The sequence below is a fragment of the Chaetodon auriga genome, chromosome 18 (assembly GCF_051107435.1).
Source record: "Chaetodon auriga isolate fChaAug3 chromosome 18, fChaAug3.hap1, whole genome shotgun sequence".
NCBI lineage: Eukaryota > Metazoa > Chordata > Actinopteri > Chaetodontiformes > Chaetodontidae > Chaetodon > Chaetodon auriga.
The window spans coordinates 17,312,572-17,332,950 of NC_135091.1; the positions used below are offsets into that span (position 1 = coordinate 17,312,572).

Here is a 20,379-nt window from a genome sequence, read left to right on the forward strand (position 1 = left end):
TACTGCCAACCTTAGCTTCTTTTTGATACTTTGTGCCTTAGTGCACTTTGCAGCACTCTAGTATTCTTTCAGGTTTGTATACTGTGGTATCTGTTTTCTTTTAGTTTTTGCTCTTTCAATGTTTCTTTTTGTATGTAGTATATCTTATGGTACAGTGATTGAAAATCTATAGAATGATGCTGTGGTTGCCATCAGGGAAATGACTGTTCACTGACTGTTGTAACGCCTTGTGCTTTAAACCATGCCATCTTTGTTGAGCACATTTTGTGCACAGGTGCACCAAATAGCTGGACCGAGACGTTATGTAAATTCATGTCTGGTCCACTTCCAAATGAAATGGGGTGCTGTTTGCTAGAATGTGGGCATAAGGTCATTCCACAAAATGACCACACAGCAGGCTTAGTTTTAGGGTTATATTGACATCTGAGTGCCAGCAGTTATTTAGGCCAAGGTCTACTCTCCAGTGATGCTCATATTTAGTTATTTCTTCCTTAAACCTTATTTTGTGGCTGCTGAGGGACAGCTGAAACGAGCCGCAGTCATAACATGGACATATCATCAGTTTCTTAGATGGCATGGTGAGCAGCTGCTTATTGACACATTCAGCAGATATCAAAGCATTAATTTGAGTTGTAGCACTGATTTCAACAACAGCGTTAATTTGAAGTTATGCTTCTGACCACCTGATGTATGTAAGCCCAATGTTCACTCTTCTTTTAGCTCTGATTTGGTCTCCACCAACTTTTGAGATAAATCTCCAGCTGTTAAAGGCTCCACTATGTTCAGCTTGGCACTGAGCAGGTATAGCAGAGCAGGTAAATCACATCATTTTGCCTTGAGCTGGAAATGAAAAATGGACTAAAACAGTAAACTTTCATAAAGCCAAAAGGTGCTAAAATGCTCCGTAGAGCTGAAGGGAGCTGCAGAGTTGGGTGATAATTATCTGTGCGTCACTTTGATCACCCTTTCCACATAAAGCCAGTCATCTGAACCATTGTTGATATAATAATGATAATAGCAGCCTTAAGTAGCATTACAGGGACTGTAATCAAACTCGCTTTGAGTCCTGGAATGGAAGTAACATCCTACACGGTTGTCTGCTAAACACACTGCTTGTTTGTCCATATATGTGTAACCGTAGGTGAGATCACGCCATACAATAGCTAGTATGTGAATAAACACAAGTGTTTCAGCAGGCTTTTAGTTTGCAGTGGTACCTGTTCTGAATGTCATGGATTTGTGGAATATACAATGTGTGCTGACAAAAACCTGAGAACACCTGTTCGTCTCATCACTTCATCTTTTACGTCTTTCCCTGTGTGTCTGTGTGTCAGTGTCGCTGCGGTGATGTGCTGCTTCTCCTCCCATCACATCCCACTGAATGAGCCGTGTGAGAACACAGACTAAAATAACTGGCGTTAGGACTTGTGCATCCTCAGCTTGATGGCGTATGCATTATAGATGCCCACTTCACAATGTGTCACATCATGTCTTGATTTGCATGCGTACCACGCATTTGATCTTCTTCAGGCAGGAGTAATAACCAAAGCAGAGAGATCTGAGAGATTTTCGCTCGTAGGAGAGGGGGAGCCGGGGAGCTCGACACTAATGAACACGTCTATGTGCAGAGGCTCAGAAATGATGTTGAGTTTGTGATGTTTTCCAGGGCGGGGGGGGAGGGGGGGCACACTACAGTGCAGACTGAACTTTGCCTACATAATTGAATTCCAAGAGATACTTTGCAATAAAAAATGTACATTTAGAAGTTGCATTTACAGTATTTCACAAGCAGCTCCAAACTAGAGAAAAATGAAATATGTGCAAAGGCCACTATTTAACACGCAGCACTGAGGACTCTAACATCTACACCTGCGTAAATACACACAAGCCATCAGAACAATACTATTAACCACTAAATATTGTAGCATCCTGGGAGGTAGTTGTGTAGGAAAGCCTGCCAGCAGGCTCCAGGGCTTTTGTGTTCTCCTATGTTCCTGCTGTTTCCACACTATCTGCTTTAAGAATTACCTGAAATTGGGTTAAACTGTGAGTGACATTGTGTGCGTGATTGGTGCAGATCATTTTATTGATGGTTTAGTGTTGTCCAAAATGGGAGAGTATTGATGGATCTGTTGCACTGCTGACTTGATGCTCGTTGCTATTATCATGCTGCTAAAGGTAAAATCTGCTCTCTACTCATTTTTTTTTGTCATTGAATAACTGTTAGTGATTATTCAAGTCAGTTTACAACAAGACTGTACTGACACATAAACCAGAAACTGTACTTAGGTCTGCTCATTGTACAGTAATAATAAGTCAGTAACCTTGATGATATACTGTAGAATAAATGTCATACATGGCATTGAAGGTATATAAGGTATTTGAGGACATTATGTTCTCTAGTAGACTCAGTGGTTTCTGTTTGTTTCTGGTCAAACATCACAAGACATCCGTCCTGTTGATCAGTCCTCCAAGGGGAAGGACTGCACTAGTAGTTGTACATGTATCAGCTCATTTGCTAGAGATCACATATACATAACAGTACTGTGACCTGTTTCACAAACAGTGTTGTCTTTAAGATACTGAATTTTTTGGGGGGGGTTTTTTGTTGTTTTGTTACAATCCAGGTCACTATTTGTTTCAGTTGATTTCTGTTGGCAAACTCATAAAATTAGCCTCGGCTGTTATGTATCACGGTGTCATCAAGTCCACAGTATAATAATTATTACCTCATTTTTATGAGGTAATGGATACTTTTCAAATCATTGTGCAATTCAACTGCGTTGCCAAGTCAAGACAACGCAACTTGATATTCATTGTGGTAGTTGATTTTTTTTACTTTTTACTTTTACTACAGTCCTTTAAACTTTCCTATGGGCCATACATACTGTATGTATGCAACCATGAACTACGACCACGCAAGCCAGTGCAGCTTCCAATAGACTTCAGTGCTGCTTAGTCCTCAGCAGTCCCTGCTTACTGTATGTGAAGCAGACTAGACAGATTGGAGTGTTTCCACACTTCCAAAGAACTGCCCACTCAGCTTTCTGATTCAGATATTTCTTATTCGTGTCCTTCACAGAAGTCACTGTGTGGGGGGCTGACAGGAGAGACAAAGTGTATGTGTACTGATTGTGTAAACACTCCTGCAGCAACTCCTCTGTTGACAGGTCAAAGGGCGAGGAGTCATGGGAGGCTGATGGCCATCAGGTTCTCTCTGGTGTACCATTGGCTGAATAACTTAACTGTTGAGCAGCCACCAGATAATACTGAGTGTTTTCATCCAGCTGACTGACTGGAATGTAGACATGGCACCAGTCGAGTAACACTGATAGGGAAAGATGAGATTTGAGAGAATAATAGCCTGCCAAGGACGATATGTGAAATTAAATAAAAATATTTAATCACATTTCAGTGTTCTCATTTATTTTGGATTTGATGTTTTCTAATTATGGTGGTAACTAAGATTTATTTTCATTATAGATTTATTTTTTAAATAATCTCTTGGTCTATAAAATATCAGGAAAAAGTGAAAAATGGCCATCACAGCTCAGGGAGGTGTCATAAAATGTCTTGTGTGACCAACAATCCAAAACCCAAAAATATTCAATTTAATGTACAACAAGTAAAAGCAGCAAATTCTTCTGGCTGAGAATCTAAAATGACTGAAATGATCAATCAGTTATTATTTTTTCTGTTAAACAACAGCTCGATGAATTGACAGATGGACTCTCCTTTTCATTTATGTAAGCAGAATGTTCTTTAATGATACTTTGTGGAATTATTTCTTTTCTGAGACCAGTCCAAACATGTCCCACTACATGATCAGCATGATGGGATCCTCATGACAACACCTGTGTTCATGATACTTAATTTCCAAGCGTGTGCCTTTAATGGCTGTGGGGTTGTTGATCTGGTCCATGAAGAGGATTCTCCCAGTGGAGTTCAGGATGAAAACCAAGAAGGGTCTGTCTATTTTGATGCTTGATGGCAAATTGTGGAAAAATACCTGCTTGATGGTGGTAGCTGCTGCCTCTGTTCCCACCTCAGTGACACTCAGCACAGCCTTCTGGGAAATCTGTGGAGGAAGAGGCAGTCAAGAGTCTAGTTTGAAAAATGTAGAAGCTAAAGGGTATTTTTCAGCACTCTCTGGAGATATATGTCACTATTCTGCAGTTGTTCCTGAAGTAGTGCTCATGCAGTGGAGTAGGCATATTCCCATGTTCATAAGAACTTCAACTCCCGCAACAAACCGAAGAAGAAAGACTTTGAGACTTTGAGCTCGACCTGGTTAGACATACCAGAGAAATCAGTGTTCTCCTCAAAAGCATTCGTTATGCCCACTTCTTTCAGTGTTTCACCCAGAGAGGCATCAGCAGAGGTGGAGAATTTAGGCAGAATCCCTGGAACATACAGTTGAATTACAGCCTGTCTTATTAAGTTAAAACGCTAATCATGAACACATTACTTGTTGTTTCAAGTAAATCAGATATATCTAATCCAGTTAACATTTTCTCAGTCATTACTTCACCCACGTTATATTCATCCAGTCAATGATTACTACCTCTCCAGATCCCAACGTTTATTAAGGCATTCCCTTCCAATAATTACACTGTTTACAACACGACACACTTTACCTGTCATAGATTGGAGGATTCAAAAGAAGCTTCCTCTCCAGTGCCTGATGTAGTCCTTGTTGATGTAGTCCTCCATCTCAATTATTCTTACCTTCATCAGGCAGGACGATCATCATGCAGGTGTTGCCCTCAGGCAGCGTGTTGATGGTGGTGTGGTTGTCAACATCCCATGTATGAGGCGGTGGAAAGATGAGAATAATTTGTCTTTAACTGTGGGTGTTTGTTCTACAGTTATCACACATCACATTTGCATCATTAAAACTGCTTTATTTGACATCTGATGACTTCATTTGGCTTCTGGCCTCTACAGTAGACATAGCTGATCAGCACCATGGCCAGGGTCCAAGTTCTTCACCATATCTTTTATCTTGGTCTGGGTTTTATTATTTTATTTTATTAGAATGAACTGATCAGCCTTAGCAGGTTTCGTAAAGTCAACATGGAAGATGTCACCAGAGTAGCAGTACCTGACATCCACCAGGAAATGTTCCATAGGATTGAAGCCAGAGCACATTACCAACATCCATCTGCTGATTCTCCTGGCTGTGTCCATGCATGTCAAAAAGCTGCTTGTACTCTTCGTTGACTTAAGATGCCATAGCCCAAGCTAGAGAACAGCTGACTGGTTTCCACCTATAGACAGCAGAGACAGAACAGTGGAGATGTTCTCTCCAGCAGCACACATGGCATTCAGACTTTTGTGGAGGGCAAAAGCTTGTTGCAGTGAATTTCTCCCTCATGGCTGTGTTCTAAGCCGAGATGGTGGTGGTGGTCTGCTTGGGCCGCAGCCAACAGCAATGCTGCAAGTGCACAACTAGCAAAGATCCCACGCATTTTTACAGCCTGTCCATATGACAGGAAAAACCAGAGGAAGCTGAGCTCGACCGTATTTGGTCACAGTAGTATTTGATGAACAAAAAAAGTAATATTAAAGCCCAAAATGTTGAAACAGATCACACTGATGATCTAATCTTAACAGTTTTACATTGCCATTGTAACACACATGTTTTGCAAATTTCATGTCTAAACTTCACTTATTCCAAATGTCACTTACTTCTTAACTTTATGTCCAAGTCCTCAAAATGTTTCTAAAACATTCCACATATTTCATCAGATGTCCATGCTTACCATAAGTGTCCTCTTTGCCGCAGTTTGGCAGAAACTTCAGCATTATATTCAGCAGATCGATGATAGTCAGCTGACAAATCTGTTAAAAATTAACAAGGAGCAGCCTGTGTTGTCCTGTGCTAAGAGATTTCTGGCACAGCAAGCGTCACTTCACTCAACGCAACATGGGTTGGCTGAGTTTTCACCCAAAGGTTGTATACACACCAGCCTACAGTAATCATCACATTACAAAAACAAATGATATTGCAGAGTCTTTGATGGAAATATGAAGCATCTCGTTCCAAACAGCCATTTCAAATTACTTTAAATCCCCTCTGGAAAAAGAAATGTTAATTTATTTTCAATAAACAGCAATAATTAGTATTGTAAATCATAAAGCCACAGGAATGATCTTGACAGTAATATCTGATTTAAAGTTGAATGAATAAAATAACATATACAATGTCAGTTGTTAATGACAATGTTGAAAGAGTTTGAAACAATTTCTCAATAACATCCAAGCTGTCTCAGCAGTCAGCAGTCCAATGCATTATGAGGTGTATATACTAGTCAGCTGGATACAATATATAATGATGTATGTAGACCTTTAGACACCTTGTCAGGTTCTGATAACTGATGATAAGAAACTTGTCACGGTGAAAGACTGCAAACAGACTAACAGACTAACATTTCGGTTATTTGTGATTGATCTGTCTGTGTCATTGAGCAAACTGTCCACTATTCATCATCTCTCTGACTGGCTTAATATCACCCTGACGTCTCTACAGCACTTTATGAGGCCATATGAGCTAAAATCCCCAAAAAACTACTTTTCACTTGTTTGGGATTAGTTTGAGAGGCGAGGTTAGCCAAATAACATTAATAATTGTACCAGAACTGTAATGCCATAAGAACAAATGAGCTAAAATCTCAAAGCTACTAAAATCTGCTGAAATGTAACAAATGTAACATCTGCTCCCCATTGTGTGCCTTTACATGGCTACAGGATTGTTGATCTTGGTCATGAAGAGGATGCTCCTGATGGAGTTCACCAAGATGAAGACAAATTGAGTTGTTGAGTTTCATGGTTTCAGGCATACTCCAGGATGCCAACCTGACAATGGTGATGGCTGTTGCCTCTGTTCCAATCCCATCTACTCTCAGCAGAGCCTGGAGGGACACCTGTGGAGGAACCAGGAGGAGGCAATCAGTGGCTTGTTAGAAACAGAGCACGTCTACTATAGAGGCTACAAGTTAGTAAAAGGTCTTTCAACACATTTTATCTACAACCAGTTGGGAGGATTCAAACATTGATTTAATTTATGTTTGCGAGAGTGAGTCTGGTCAGTGCTTGATGTAGCCCTCGTTTATGCAGCCCTTCACCCCTTTTACGATGACCACCATAGGGGATTTACCCTGAGGGCAGCATGATGGTGGTGATACAGTTTTCAACATCCTGGTAGAAAACATAGTGATTCTCATTTGTCATCATGAATGCTCACAAGAACTGTGGTGGTGTCATCCACATTGAATTCTACCTTTGTGTATGAAAACAATGTAGATGTGTCAGTGCAAATACTTTCTGTTATATGCTTAAGATATATTTATATGTTACATTAATATTTAAAATCATGAGATTTAAATGTTTATGTTTATTTTTCACGCACATGTCTTAGCCTGTTCAAATGGGTGAAACTCAAATTTACTTCCCTTGCCTGTGAAACAGACATAGTTGATCAGCACCATGGCCTTTGCAGGATCCAGGTCCTTCACCACGTCTTTTAGCCAAAAACAAGTTTGATAAGATTGATGTTGAAGATGTCACCAGAGTTGTAGTACCTGAAATCCTTCCAGATGGCAGAGAACTGAAGCCAGAGTGCAGGGGCACAGAGTTGCCAAGATTCAACTTCTGATTCTCTTGGGTGTGACAAGCATGTCAAAAAGATGCTTATGTACTTCATTGTCCAGAATCTGGTTTAAGGAAGTGCAGCTCAGGCTGGAGAACAGCTGACTGTCAGTTGTAGCAGAACTACAATGCAGACCAGCAGACAGCACAGACAAGATGTTCTCTCCAGCAGCAGCCCTGGCTTTTAGGCTTTAGACGGCAAAGGCAAAGTCAGTATCGGGACAGGACATGTGGCAGATCAGCTCTCCCTCTCAGCTGTGTTCAGGCTGGTGGTGGTGTTGGTGGTCTGCCCAGGCTACAGCCAGCAACTGTGCTGTGAGTGCTAGATAAGATACCACGCATCTTTACTACCCGTCCATACGACAGGAAAAGCCAAAGAGAGTTGTCAGTAAATCACAGCAAATCATAATAGCCTTTGATAATAAACAACTTTATAATCTTGATTGTAAAAAAATAAACTGGTGTTCATTTGATAATGTGTTTGGATAGTATACTTTATCTAATGTGATGAATTAAAAATTTGAAGCGGACAGCAACTAATGACTCAGTACCTTTGAATGTTACTTCTAAACAGCATTACACTTCCATTCTATCACACTTGATTCCCACATGTTGAAAGCTTCATTTCTACTTATGAAATTTACATTCAAGATCTTCATTATATAAAGCATTCAGCATATTTTAATGAAGAGCCACTCTCATCATTCACGTCCTCTTTGCTGGGATTGGCAGAAACTTCACCCTTACATTCAACTGATCCAAGAGAGTTAGCTGACAGCTTTATTAAATATTAACTTTTTATGTCCTGTGCCAAGAGATCTCTGGCAAAGTTATCTGTACTACTGCAACACAGATCACTGGGCACATTGTCGGTGAAGAAGCACTGGTGTGTTGCGTGAAATGTGTATGATCTTCACACAATTATAGAAATCAAACGATACACCAGAAATCAGTGTCCTCGGAGGGCAATATAAAGAGACTCTTTCAGAACTGTCATTTCAACTACTTTACATTTTTTTACAGAACAATTGGTTCTTCTCTCAGTAATGTCTCATTTTTTCATATTGTAATTCATGAAGCCCCCAGTTTTAAAATGATTGGATCTGTGAACTTGATAGAAGGTGAGATAGAAATATTAAAATAACATAAAATGGCAGGTGTTCATGACAAATCTTTATTTCACTTCATTATGAACAACGTTGAGACAGCAAAAGCCCAGTGACACGTTAGCTCAATGTGTCAGCTGATGCTTCAAGTGATATACATCGACTGCATCACATGCAACAGTCAGCTGGATGAAATATGTAATGATGTATTTAGACATATATGCACCTAGCCATGTTCAGATGACATTTCTTTTACTTGATGAGAGATCTGTTGTTTCATTCATCAAACTATGGTCTATTCATCATTCCCACAATACTCTTACTATCACTGTGACATCTCTACAGGGCTTCCAAATGCTGAGGTAAGAATGAGCTAATGTCCTGAAGCAACTTAAACTTAATCCACTGTGAAAATGTAACATTTCTTTCCCTAGCATCTTTACATGGCTGTGGGGTTGTTAATCTTGCCCATGAAGAGGATGCTCTTAGTCGAGTGCTCCAGGATGAAGGCCAAAAAGGGTCTGTCGAGTTTTATTGTTTCAGGCATACTCATGGGCATGATCTCGATGGTGGTGGCGGCTGCTGCCTCTGTTCCTGTTTCATCCACACTCAGCACAGCCTTGTGGGACACCTGCAGAGGAACCAGGACGAGGCAGTGAATGTCTTGTTAAGAAGTGTAGAAGCAACAAGCTAGCAAAGGGTCTCTGCAACAAACATCTACTCTACTCGTATTTGTGATCATTAACATTCCTCCATGCGTCATCATGCATCATGACATAGGCATGTTCCTTTAATGTTTTCTGTGTACATAACAAACACGTTCGCCTCTCCTACCTTTGAGAGTTTGAGCTTGACCTCTTCAGATATGCCAGAGAAATCAGCACTGTCTGAAAAGGCGTCAGTTATGCCCATTTCTTTCAATGTGCTCTCCAGGGAGGCATCAGCAGAGATGGAGAATTTTGGCATGAACAGATCCACAGAGCTGACAAACAGACCACCGACACAGTCAGAATCACTGGAATATATAAGCTGATTTCCAGGTCGTTCATTCAAACACAGACTACTCCATGACACTTTACAACCATGGAGATGAGAGTTCGGAAGAAAATCAAATGAATCTCTTACTTCTTGAAGAGTGAGTCATGCCAATGCCTGATGTAGTCCTTGTTGATGTAGCCCTCCACCTCCGCCATCTTGCCTTCCTCAGGCAGGACGATCATCATGGAGGTGTTGCCCTTGTAGGGCAGCATAATGACAGTGGTGTGGTTCTCAGCATCCTGATACAAGTCGTAGCGACCTGTCCTCTTCATCATGTCCACCTGAACCGTGGTGGTATCGTCCACATGGAAGTCAGCCTTGCTTGTTAAGTTTCCATTGAAGGGTTTCTCCCACTGTCCTGTATGATGCAGTGGAGGGGGAAAGTAGTCACTGCATGTCAGCTCAAGCGATCATGGTTACTCGTTTTAAAATGTTGCAGCATGTAAAATTATCTTGCATTTTTTTATCTTTCATGACTCATCTTAATTTACACATTCGTGGCATGTTCTGTCATTCAGCACCTCACACTACACATGTACACCTCAACTTGTATTGATGGTGTGTCTCTACTGTATGTGTTTTTCAAAGCAGTCTGTATGTATAGTCAGTTCATTTGAGAATTTCTCTGTATGCGTATGTGTCCTACCTCTGAAGAAGACATAGTTGATCAGCACCATTGCCATGTCAGCGTCCAAGTCATTCACCAGGTCTTTGATCTTGTCCTTTGTTTTTTCTGCAATCATTCTGTTGATCTCAGCTGCAGCCTCAGCAGATTTGGTAAAGTCGGTCTTGTGGATCTCACCAGAGTAGTAGTGCTGCACATCCTTGGTGAATTTCTCCAGAGGATTGAAGCCAGTGCGCACCGCAGCAATGTTGCCAACATCCAACTGCGAATTCTCCTGGCTGTGGCCAAGCATGTGGATAAGATGCTCATACGCGTCATTGATGTCTGCCTGGTTGTGAGCGCTGTAGCCCAATGTGGAGAACAGCTGGCTGTGGGTTTCACCACTGGCCCCTGTAGACAACATGGACAGAGAGGTGGAGATGCCCAGCGGCGAGTAGAAGATGTTCTTTCCGGCAGCAGCCTTGGCATTCAGACTTTTGTAGAGGGCAAAGGCAAAGTCAGCATTGGGAGGGGACAGCTTGTGGCAGCTCATTTCTCCCTCATGGCTGTGTTCAGTGCCGGCGTGGTTGTGGTGGTGGTGGTGCCCGTGGTGGTCTGCCCAAGCTGCAGCCAGCAGCAGTGCTGTGAGTGCACAACTAGCAAAGATCCCACGCATCTTAAAAGCCTGTCCAGGGAAGCCAGAGGAGGTTAGTTGGGCTCAATACAGTAGGTTAAAGTAGTATTAGATAATATAGACCCCTGACGGCTCCATGCCTTTTAATTAAACAGGACACATCACTGATGTGGTTTAGCTTCTAAGCAGCTCTACCCTTCCAAATTATTATATATCATCATGTCGTCAAAGGTTCATTTTCAAACCAGATTTTTAAAATTTAAAGTTATATAAAAAATGTTGGCATATTCCAATAAAGTGCCTTGCTTACCTTTAATGTCCTCTTTGCTGCAGACAGTTTGCCAGAAACTTCCCCATTATATACAGGAGCTCTGAGAGTCAGCTGACAGTTCGGTCAAAAATTAACCAGCCCCTATTCTGTGCTCTCAAATATCTGACCAGACTATCTTTACTGATGCAACCCAACTCATTCACCACAGCCTGGGTGAAGGATCACTGGTCAGATAATGGGCTGCTGGAAAAGCGTCTGCACATATGTTTTATAACATATTGCATTACATACCTTCATGCTTATATTATCATCATAGACCTAAAGATAGCAAATAATACAGCAGAATTCACTGGCCTTTCAGTATGCAGGGAAACATGAGAGAAATCCTTTCAGACTGTGAAGTCATTCTGGTTTTCACTTGATTTCCATTGTGAAATCATTGGTTTGCTTTCTTTCATGAAATAACATGAAGTGGTGTTCTAAATCATACAGCCTTTCATCAACATAACTGGGTGACTGAACTCCCTGTTGACTCATCTAAATAACAATATTGATTTAAAGTAGAAAGATAATAGCATGCCAGTATTTCTCGATCGAGCTTTATTTTGCTTCATGCCAAGCCATAAAATAATGCTCAACATGTCGTAAATGCAGTTTAAGCACTCGTCTACCAACTTTATACACATGTGGACACAATATACAGTATCATAACATTTTTAGACTAGAGTCCAGAGTCCAAAGTTAAGCAAGTCCTGCTGATAGAAGTCCAATCGGATACTTATGTTTTCCTAAATGTTGATTAAATATGTATCCGACACATTGAAATAACTGCTGTAGCCTGATCAATTTGACACTTTATTTTTCACAAGCTACTTAATCCAAATACTCAAGGCCCTGATTCATAGCTAAAAGGTTGATAATACAGATGTCCCGCGACAATCCTAAGGATCAGTACTGGAGCAGATCTGGACATATTTAAATGGATCTGTTTAAGTTAAAATGAAAAATAAATCAGAGTCCTGATCCTTTCTGTGCTGTCCTCCATGGTGTTCTGTCCACCTCAGCCTGTAACTGCTGCAGCGCTGCTCTCCTTAACTGCAGCCAGGCTCCACACTGAGCATTACGCTGCAGAGAGTGTGTGAATGGGAAAATACGATTTGGTCACACTGGTGATTGACTTTGTTCTGACAAATTTGCTAAGCTATGATGGCAAGCAGTCTGATGTCTCTCCTGTCTTTCTAAATCTTCACAATGAAATGACAACACTTCCATTATCATTTTTCAGTATTATTCCACAGTTTATCTACATGAAGCGGTAACAAATATATTTAATGAGTGCATATCTGACATCAACAATTTAATGTTTTTCTGCATTCTCCATCAATGTGAACTCATCAAAAACACTGACCAAACTTGTTTGGAAAAGTAATAAGTGGTTTTCCAAAAAATGCAGGAAGTAAAGTAAATTCTGACACAAGAAAATATTTCAAAATAAAACAGGAAAGAACAAAACTAAACCGCCTGGATCATGACACTTGGCCTGGTTTCAGCTGGAGACCTTTGTGGGATGTCACACTTCTCTTTCCCTCACTGTTTCCTGTCTGCATCTTTATTGTAAATAAGCCAATAAAAGCAAAATACAAAAACAAGAAAGAAGAGACAGCTGTGTGCTAACACGGCATCTTTTTAAGCCTAAATGTCACCTCCAAGCTTTCTAATTCAAACACTACTACTACAGTTACGTTGTTAGTATTCATATTGTGAGATTGTAAGATAACTGAGTATCTACGACAACACCCGCTATAGGAGGCTTGACAATAATTTAATCCGCGTCAAAGAAAAAATATAGCTCCTGTGAAAATTCACAAGTGTGGGTACTTATGTCATCATAACTTGGATTCTTCCATCTTTATGAGGTCCACCACCTCGATTTTTAGCTGTCATTTCTGCTGTCTAAAAACATGTTTACACCCTTCTGTCCTGCTGCTATTACAGCCATTTGTGAAGTGGCCTCAGCCTGCCTACTCACCCATGGACTCACTTCAGCTGGTGACATTGCTGCCACATTGGCATAATGCAGTTTAGACTCTAATAATGAGCAGCTAGGTCGGCAAATTTTTCATTGTGACGGAGCTGTGATAGCACGGTTGAAAAAAACCTGCATTGTTGGCACTTAGATTTAAATAAAATCCTGTAGTAATATTAATATAAGCAACTCAGCTAACTGAAGAGGCGATAATTTGACTATAAGGTCATCAGTGGGGGTAGCCATCAACCATCTTAGAAAATGAACGCTCTAAAGTTGGAAGGATGGGAGGTTTTCCTGTTCTTTCCATTCTGCCAACATCTGTGTGCATGCAGTATTAACCCATGATGGCCTAAGGCTTATGGGAAAGGATGCTTTTCATTCCTACACATGACAGTGTGTTATGATATGCCTGCAAACCATCCAATGAGGTGCAGAAGGGAGTATAATGTATCAAGTGAGGAAGGAGTTTTAGGAGGACAAATCAAGCGACTGGAAGGTCTGAGGGGAGGCTAAGATAACTCTTGCATGTATAAATAGAGAAACCTTGACAATATAAACATGTACATGTATCTAAACCTCTAAAGAAGTATATTACTGTTTGTAGGTTTTCAGTGCCGTGCCCACCATTTTCATAACGTTCCCTTTTTATAAAGTCTAGACCTCACCTACACGCGACACATCCACTGTCCAAAGGCTGCAGCCCAGAAACATCCTCACCATGGCATAATAAGAAAATACAGGCAGAAGGAAGGGTCACTTCAGATAAATAGGCAGTGACAGGTTTTTGAGGAGAATCCTGCATAGTATACCTGTATTATCTGCTGCATAATGACATGTCTGCCTGCTCAACCACTCATTAGACCTGTCATTGAGAAGCACAGCAAAGAAGAACCGACTATGTTGCATCAGCAAGGATGTCCACCAGCACCAGAGCATCTGTCATTATGCACGACAGTTAGAGACGGCTGCGGCTATTATAGCGCCCGCACCATTAATTCATCACATGTGCATGTAAACCATCAGCAGCTATGAAATCTCAGTCACCATTAAGAGTCAGACAGATGATCAGTGAGTAATATATATAGGGCTCATATTGAAACAGAATTTAACAGTTATATTACATTTAAAGTTTCACTTGTAAATTCACCTTTGACTGCAAAAATAGTAACACAGGTAATATCTCAAATAAAATAAACAATGTTTTTTCTAATGTCTCTCACCTCTTCTTTATAGCACCCATAGAAGTCTGTGTGTACCCCTGGTGTGAAGCATGTGTGAGGTGGTCACGTTCTCAACACCTAATTTTCTTTATACGTAGAAAACTTCTGGTCCCAGGTCAGTCATGGTGTGAAGATTTGACTTTTCTGTTATTTGTCATAGATTTGTTTTCCTATTCCTCAAACCATCCTCTGTTGTTTATTTCCTCAACAAGCTAAATATTATCTTGAGATCTCCACAAGTCTGTCTGATGCCGAGGTAAAATGAGCTAATGTCCAGCAGTTGCTAAACTCTGCTGCAGTATGAAAATGTAACAGTGTTTTATGAACGTTTTCATTTCTGTCTTGGCAAATAAGCTTCGACATTCTTGCAAAGCCATTTCCGATAATTGCATAAGATGATACAGAGATGTTACAGGAGGAAATGGGCTGCAGAGTGAAAAAAACGACAAAAGAGAAAATGCTTTTGTAGTGGAAGAAACGTGTTTTATGTTTTTTGCAGGAATAGCAGAGATTCAGTCACAGGGATAAATTACTTCCATTTAAATGTCTTTTCATCATTCTGTGAAAATGGAGGAATGAACTATAAATCATCCTGAAATGTTTGGAAAATTGGACGTAAAGCAAAACACGCTCAGCAAATTCAGTGAAATTGCAGGAAATGTATTTTTTTTTTCCAATATAATATGCCTCATTATGGAAAAAAACAAACCAATGCTGTTATATAATGTACTGTAAGTGAATGCAGTATTATATCTACATAGCAAAAGGGAAAAAAGGACAAAAAGGAGAGTGTAAAGTTCACTCTAGTTTAGACATCTGTAGGATCAATAATTCTCCCTATGAGCAGGACAAGCCCTGTGACACTATCATAGATTATGAGGATGAAAGGTCTGCTAAAGGTAATTCTTGGAGGGACAGAGAAGTCCAGCATGGTGTCAGGTCTCCCCCCGTCTTCTGACTTGGTCTCTTCCATCTCCAGCATGACCTCATGAGGAGCCTGAGTGTAACGACACAGAAACGGGAGTAGTGACAGAACAAAGATGGAGAGAATAAACTGAGTGAAACGTGCATCAAGAAGCGAGATGAGCAATTGTACAAATCAATGAAAGCAAATATCAAATTTGTTCCTCAAAGGTCTCAACCAAATGATTATGTCTAGTATTTTCATAGTATTCCATTCTGACAAAGAAAAACAGAACATTTTGGTTGTCTCTTAACCTTGACAAGCTTCAGCGTCTTCTTCGGCGATATTCCCGAGAAGTCTGCTGAGTCTGAGAAAATGGATGATACCCCGGAGTTCCTCAGGAGATTTTCTAAACTGTAGGATTTCCTTAGTTGGAATTTAGGGAAAAGGATTTCTGCCCGCCTGTGAAAACAACAATCAATGCGTGAATGGATTTGCTCTAAGTTCTCTTGTTACAACCTGTGGGACCTGGACTGCAGGCTTTCACGCACTGATGTATAGAGAGCAGTAATTACTGCTGACTTAGAATCTACTCAGCATCATTCATCATGCTACTGAACGACAAAAAGCCAGTGACTGCTGGGGACCAGTGAGAGGGTGCCTGTCCTGTGACATGGATCAATATACTGTATACTCAGGGATAAGCAAACATTCTTGAAAGAGGGCAAACACTGTACATGGAACCTATGGGCTAGTATGCTCAAACACTCATATGTAGATTCCACCCACCACATGTTTCATAACTAAAACCCGGTAATAAATACGACCTTTGTGTTGTTAAAGGGTAAATTCCCCAAAATGTAACAAAAAGCATATTAAAAAACATATTTTCTCACTTTCTCTTGCCCTTGTAATATCTAGCCATGCTTTATTTGTCCAGGATTTGAGATATTCATGTCTGACATTTACGCTTCCACCCAACACAATGAAAGTGAATGGAGTTCTGTTTATGATCTTCACAAAAATTATGCGAAGAAATTTTGTGCAAAGTAGTAATAAAAATAGTGTTCACAGTATGTTCTGAGGACAATGTTGGAAACATGGCATTAATATTACTTCCACATATGAATTTGAGGAAGGTTTCAAACTGCTCATAAAACCAGTGGATAGAAAGAAACTTATTGCCTCTAGAGGGACTCAATGCTGTGGAATTCTTAAAATGTGAAAATGGTTAATGCTGTGGGCATCACACATGAAACTCCATCCACCTCCATTATATTGAGCTGGAAACATAAATCTCAAAAACATGTCTTGAAAACAGGAAACATAAAAACAATGAGCATCGCGTGGTATTACCAGAGGTAAAAGAGATTTCTGGGTGTAATAATTGTATTTAAGGTGAACCAACCCTTCAAATGTTGCATTTCTAGCTTATCAATCACTGTGTTTTCCTAACAGCTCCTCCTGGCCTCAAATTGATGCTTTTTTATCTGAATTCACTCCAATAAGAGCTTGATGTAATTAAGATAGGGATGAAAAACTGTCATCATTTCACATTCACTCATCCTTGAAGCTGCTAACACAAAAGCCCATGCAAGTAGTCAGGAGAATACATGAGTGAGAGGGTAGCTTGACATGCCATGCTCATTCATGTTCAACCATTTGGACACCCTACCTACCCTGGCTTCAAGTTGCTGAGCCAAAAGCTCATCCGGCTGTCAGAGAGGCAGTCCTCCAGGGGCTGCAGCTCAGCTTTAGGAAGAAGTAGCAGTGAGGCCAGGCGATCTGACTGGGCCAGCCGCACCACCGTGGCAGAGCAGTTGGTGTCATATAGCATCATCACGTCAGAAGAGTCATCCCTGAACATCATGGCAACCTCCACGCTGGTCGTAGCATTCAGCTGGAAGCTCCGTAGCACCGTGTGGCGGCGCTCAAATGGTTGACGACCTGATTTATGTGTCATCAATAAAGGGGACAGGTTACAGATTAAATAAGAAAACAGATTGGCAAAGATAGAGGTTGCACACCAACAAAAAGTACCTACTGTGTGAATTTACATATTGGAAGTGTACTGACTTTGCTTTTTCTAATTTAGCTGCAATGTCATTGTCATTTAAGCTTTCACGTGTTTTGAAGATGTACGTTTCTCTTTTGTAAAGCAATGAAAGTGATCTGTCTGATTGTTCATACCCTTAAAGTACAGGAATATTTCCCAACCCTGCATGGTGAATATACAGTACTGTGCAAAGGCAGGTGTGAAAAATGCTGTAAACTAAGAATGCTTTCAAAAATGTAAGTGTTAATAGTTTATTTTGATCAATTAACAAAACGCAGTGAATGAACAGAAGAGAAATCTAAAATCAGTATTTGGTGTGACCACCCTTTGCCTTCAAAACAGCATCAATTCTTCTGGGTACACTTGCGCACACTTTTTGAAGGAACTGAGCAGGTATGTTGTTCCAAACATCTTGGAGAACTAACCACAGATGTTTTTTGGATGTAGGCTTTCTTAAATCCTTCTGTCTCTTCATGCAATCCCAGACAGACTCGATGATGTTGAGATCAGGGCTCTGTGGGGGCCATACCAATACTTCCAGGACTTTTTGTTCCTCTTTACGCTGAAGACAGTCATTGTCCTGCCAGAATAATTTGGGGGCCGATTATATGCCTCCCTGATGGTATTGCATGATGGATAAGGATCTGCCTGTATTTCTAAGCATTGAGGACACCATTAATCCTGACCAAATCTCCAACTCCATTTGCAGAAATGCAGCCCCAAACTTGCAAGGAATCTCCACCATGCTTCACTGTTGCCTGCAGACACTCTTTGCTGTACTGCTTTCCAGTCCTTCGGCAAATAAACTGCCTTCTGCTCCAGCCAAATATTTAAAATTTTGACTTATCAGTCCAGAGGACGTGCTGCCATTTTTCTGCACCCCAGTTCTTATGTTTTCGTTCATTGTTGGGTCGCTTGGCCTTGTTTCCGTGTCAGGGGTATGGCTTTTTAGCAGCAAAGACCAGTTCTGGCCAGATTTCTCCGGACAGTAGATGGGTGTACTGGGTCCCACTGGTTTCTGCCAGTTTTGAGCTGATGGCACTGCTGGACATCTTTCAATTTCGAAGGGAAATAAGCTTGATGTGTTTTCATCTGCTGCACTGAATTTCCTTGGCCGACCACTGCGTCTATGATCCTCAACGTTGCCCGTTTCTTTGTGCTTCTTCAAAAGTGCTTGAACAGCACATCTTGAAACCCCAGTCTGCTTTGAAATCTTTGTCTGGGGGAGACCTTGCTGATGCAGTATAACTGCCTTGTGTCTTGTTGCTGTGCTCAGTCTTGCCATGGTGTATGACCTGTGACCTTCTGCAACCTCACCTTGACTGTTTGGCTGTTCCTCACCCAGTGTTAAGCCTCCTACACAGCTGTTTCTGTTTCAGTTAATGACTGTGTTTCAACCTACATGTGAAACTGATGATCATTAGCACCTGTTTGGTATAATTGGCTGGTTCTACAAAATCCCTGACTTTGTGCAAGTGTACCTATAAGAATTGATACTGGTTTGAAGGCAAAGGGTAGTAACACCAAATACCAAACACTTTGCATTCTGTAAATTAAAAAAAAAAATAAACAATTATTATTTATATTTTTGAAAGCATTCTTAGTTTACAACATTTTTCACACCTGCCTAAAACTTTTGCTCAGTACTGTAAATACATGTGCACAAAAACTGCAACTGTCATCAGCCATACAACAAGAAGCTACCTTTGAAATAAACATAATTGTTAAGTTCAAGTTTGTCAGAGGCTTGCAAGTCTTTCATCAACGTCTCAAAGCTGATGTTGAAGGCGGAGGGTCCAGTGTGCTGAGGCCTGGACAAAAAACTGTCATAGTCCAGTGAGGGTCTTCCATCAATATGTAGGCCGCTCCACACTTTCAACTGACCCCCAGCATGAACACCATCCTCAGTTCCAGTCCTGCCCTCTGCTCCATCATCTACATCAGCTCTGTTTCCAGCATCTGCACCTCCAATTTTAACCCCCGCTGTGGCCTTAATCCCTGCTCCTGTTCCAGCTCCAGCCTCAGACTCTGCACTTTGAACCCCACCTCCAACCCCTCCCTCCTGCAGAGTGAGGCTGTGTTGCAGATTTGTAAGAGCAGATATGGTGGCCTCCACGCTCTGCTCTGTAGAGTTGGCTGCCAGCCCCAACGCCTCCAGGGCCTGGCTCCGACTCTCGGACCGAGAGGCCTGGGACAGCAGGGCCAGAGCTGACGCCAGGCCCAAGGGCGAGAACAAGATGTTGCGCTGCTGCTGCTGCTGCTGCTGGACCCCAGGCTCAGCAGTGGTTCTGGTGGCCAGGTCATGGTAAGGTTCAAAGGCCAAGGCTGTGTTTAAAGCTGATGTGTTGAGCTGCTGATTGACCTCTAGCTCCTTGCGCAGAGGCCCGCTGAAGCGTTTCTCAGGCTTTGGTAGAACCGACCCATCTGCTGTGCAACCTCTTAGCAATGCCAGCACTGTTAGACATGTAAAACTGTACATAAAAAAGAACATCGCTCCTTCTCTCACCATCCTGGCCTGGCCTGATTCAGAGATGCCGCAGGTTGATCTCTCATAAGACCAGCCAAACTCCGGCTTTGGGGAAGTGTTGTTCTCGTGGCTTTGCGCGGGGGTGGCGATGGTGTTGAAAGTATATCGATCTCCAGCACTGAGCTTTTGACCCGTGGGTTGAGCTCCAAGCAAACAATGGCGGCATGTTTAGTTTCTTAGAATTTCAACAGCGATGAATGTGTGTGTATTTGGTGGACAGTGAGGACAGTGCATTCTCACCCCCCTCCCTTTAATACACATTCTGGTCAACATGGATTTTGAACACTTGCGCAACTGATGCAGATTCAAATTTTGCTCTAGTTTGTTCTGTACACACTGG

The 20,379-nt window shown here is 41.3% G+C and overlaps 1 protein-coding gene across 1 annotated transcript; it reads right to left on the reverse strand.

Annotated features, from left to right (window-relative positions):
- Window positions 1-9,195: 9,195 nt before the first annotated feature.
- Window positions 9,196-11,080, reverse strand: LOC143336312 (alpha-1-antitrypsin homolog). Its single transcript, XM_076756388.1, has 4 exons — window positions 10,441-11,080; window positions 9,882-10,152; window positions 9,591-9,738; window positions 9,196-9,387 (listed from the first exon to the last, which is right to left on the reverse strand). The coding sequence occupies exons 1-4, from the start codon at window positions 11,072-11,074 to the stop codon at window positions 9,196-9,198; spliced, it is 1,245 nt and encodes a 414-aa protein (XP_076612503.1). The 5' UTR covers window positions 11,075-11,080.
- Window positions 11,081-20,379: the final 9,299 nt, after the last annotated feature.

Bases quoted from the DNA above. Each gene is read 5' to 3' on its own strand.
- LOC143336312 (XM_076756388.1), bottom strand. From the start codon at position 11,074: ATGCGTGGGATCTTTGCTAGTTGTGCACTCACAGCACTGCTGCTGGCT. The intron at 10,153-10,440 runs GTAGGACACATA...TGCATCATACAG, and splicing joins CAACTATGTCTTCTTCAGAG to GACAGTGGGAGAAACCCTTC. The intron at 9,739-9,881 runs GTAAGAGATTCA...TCTGTTTGTCAG, and splicing joins CATGACTCACTCTTCAAGAA to CTCTGTGGATCTGTTCATGC.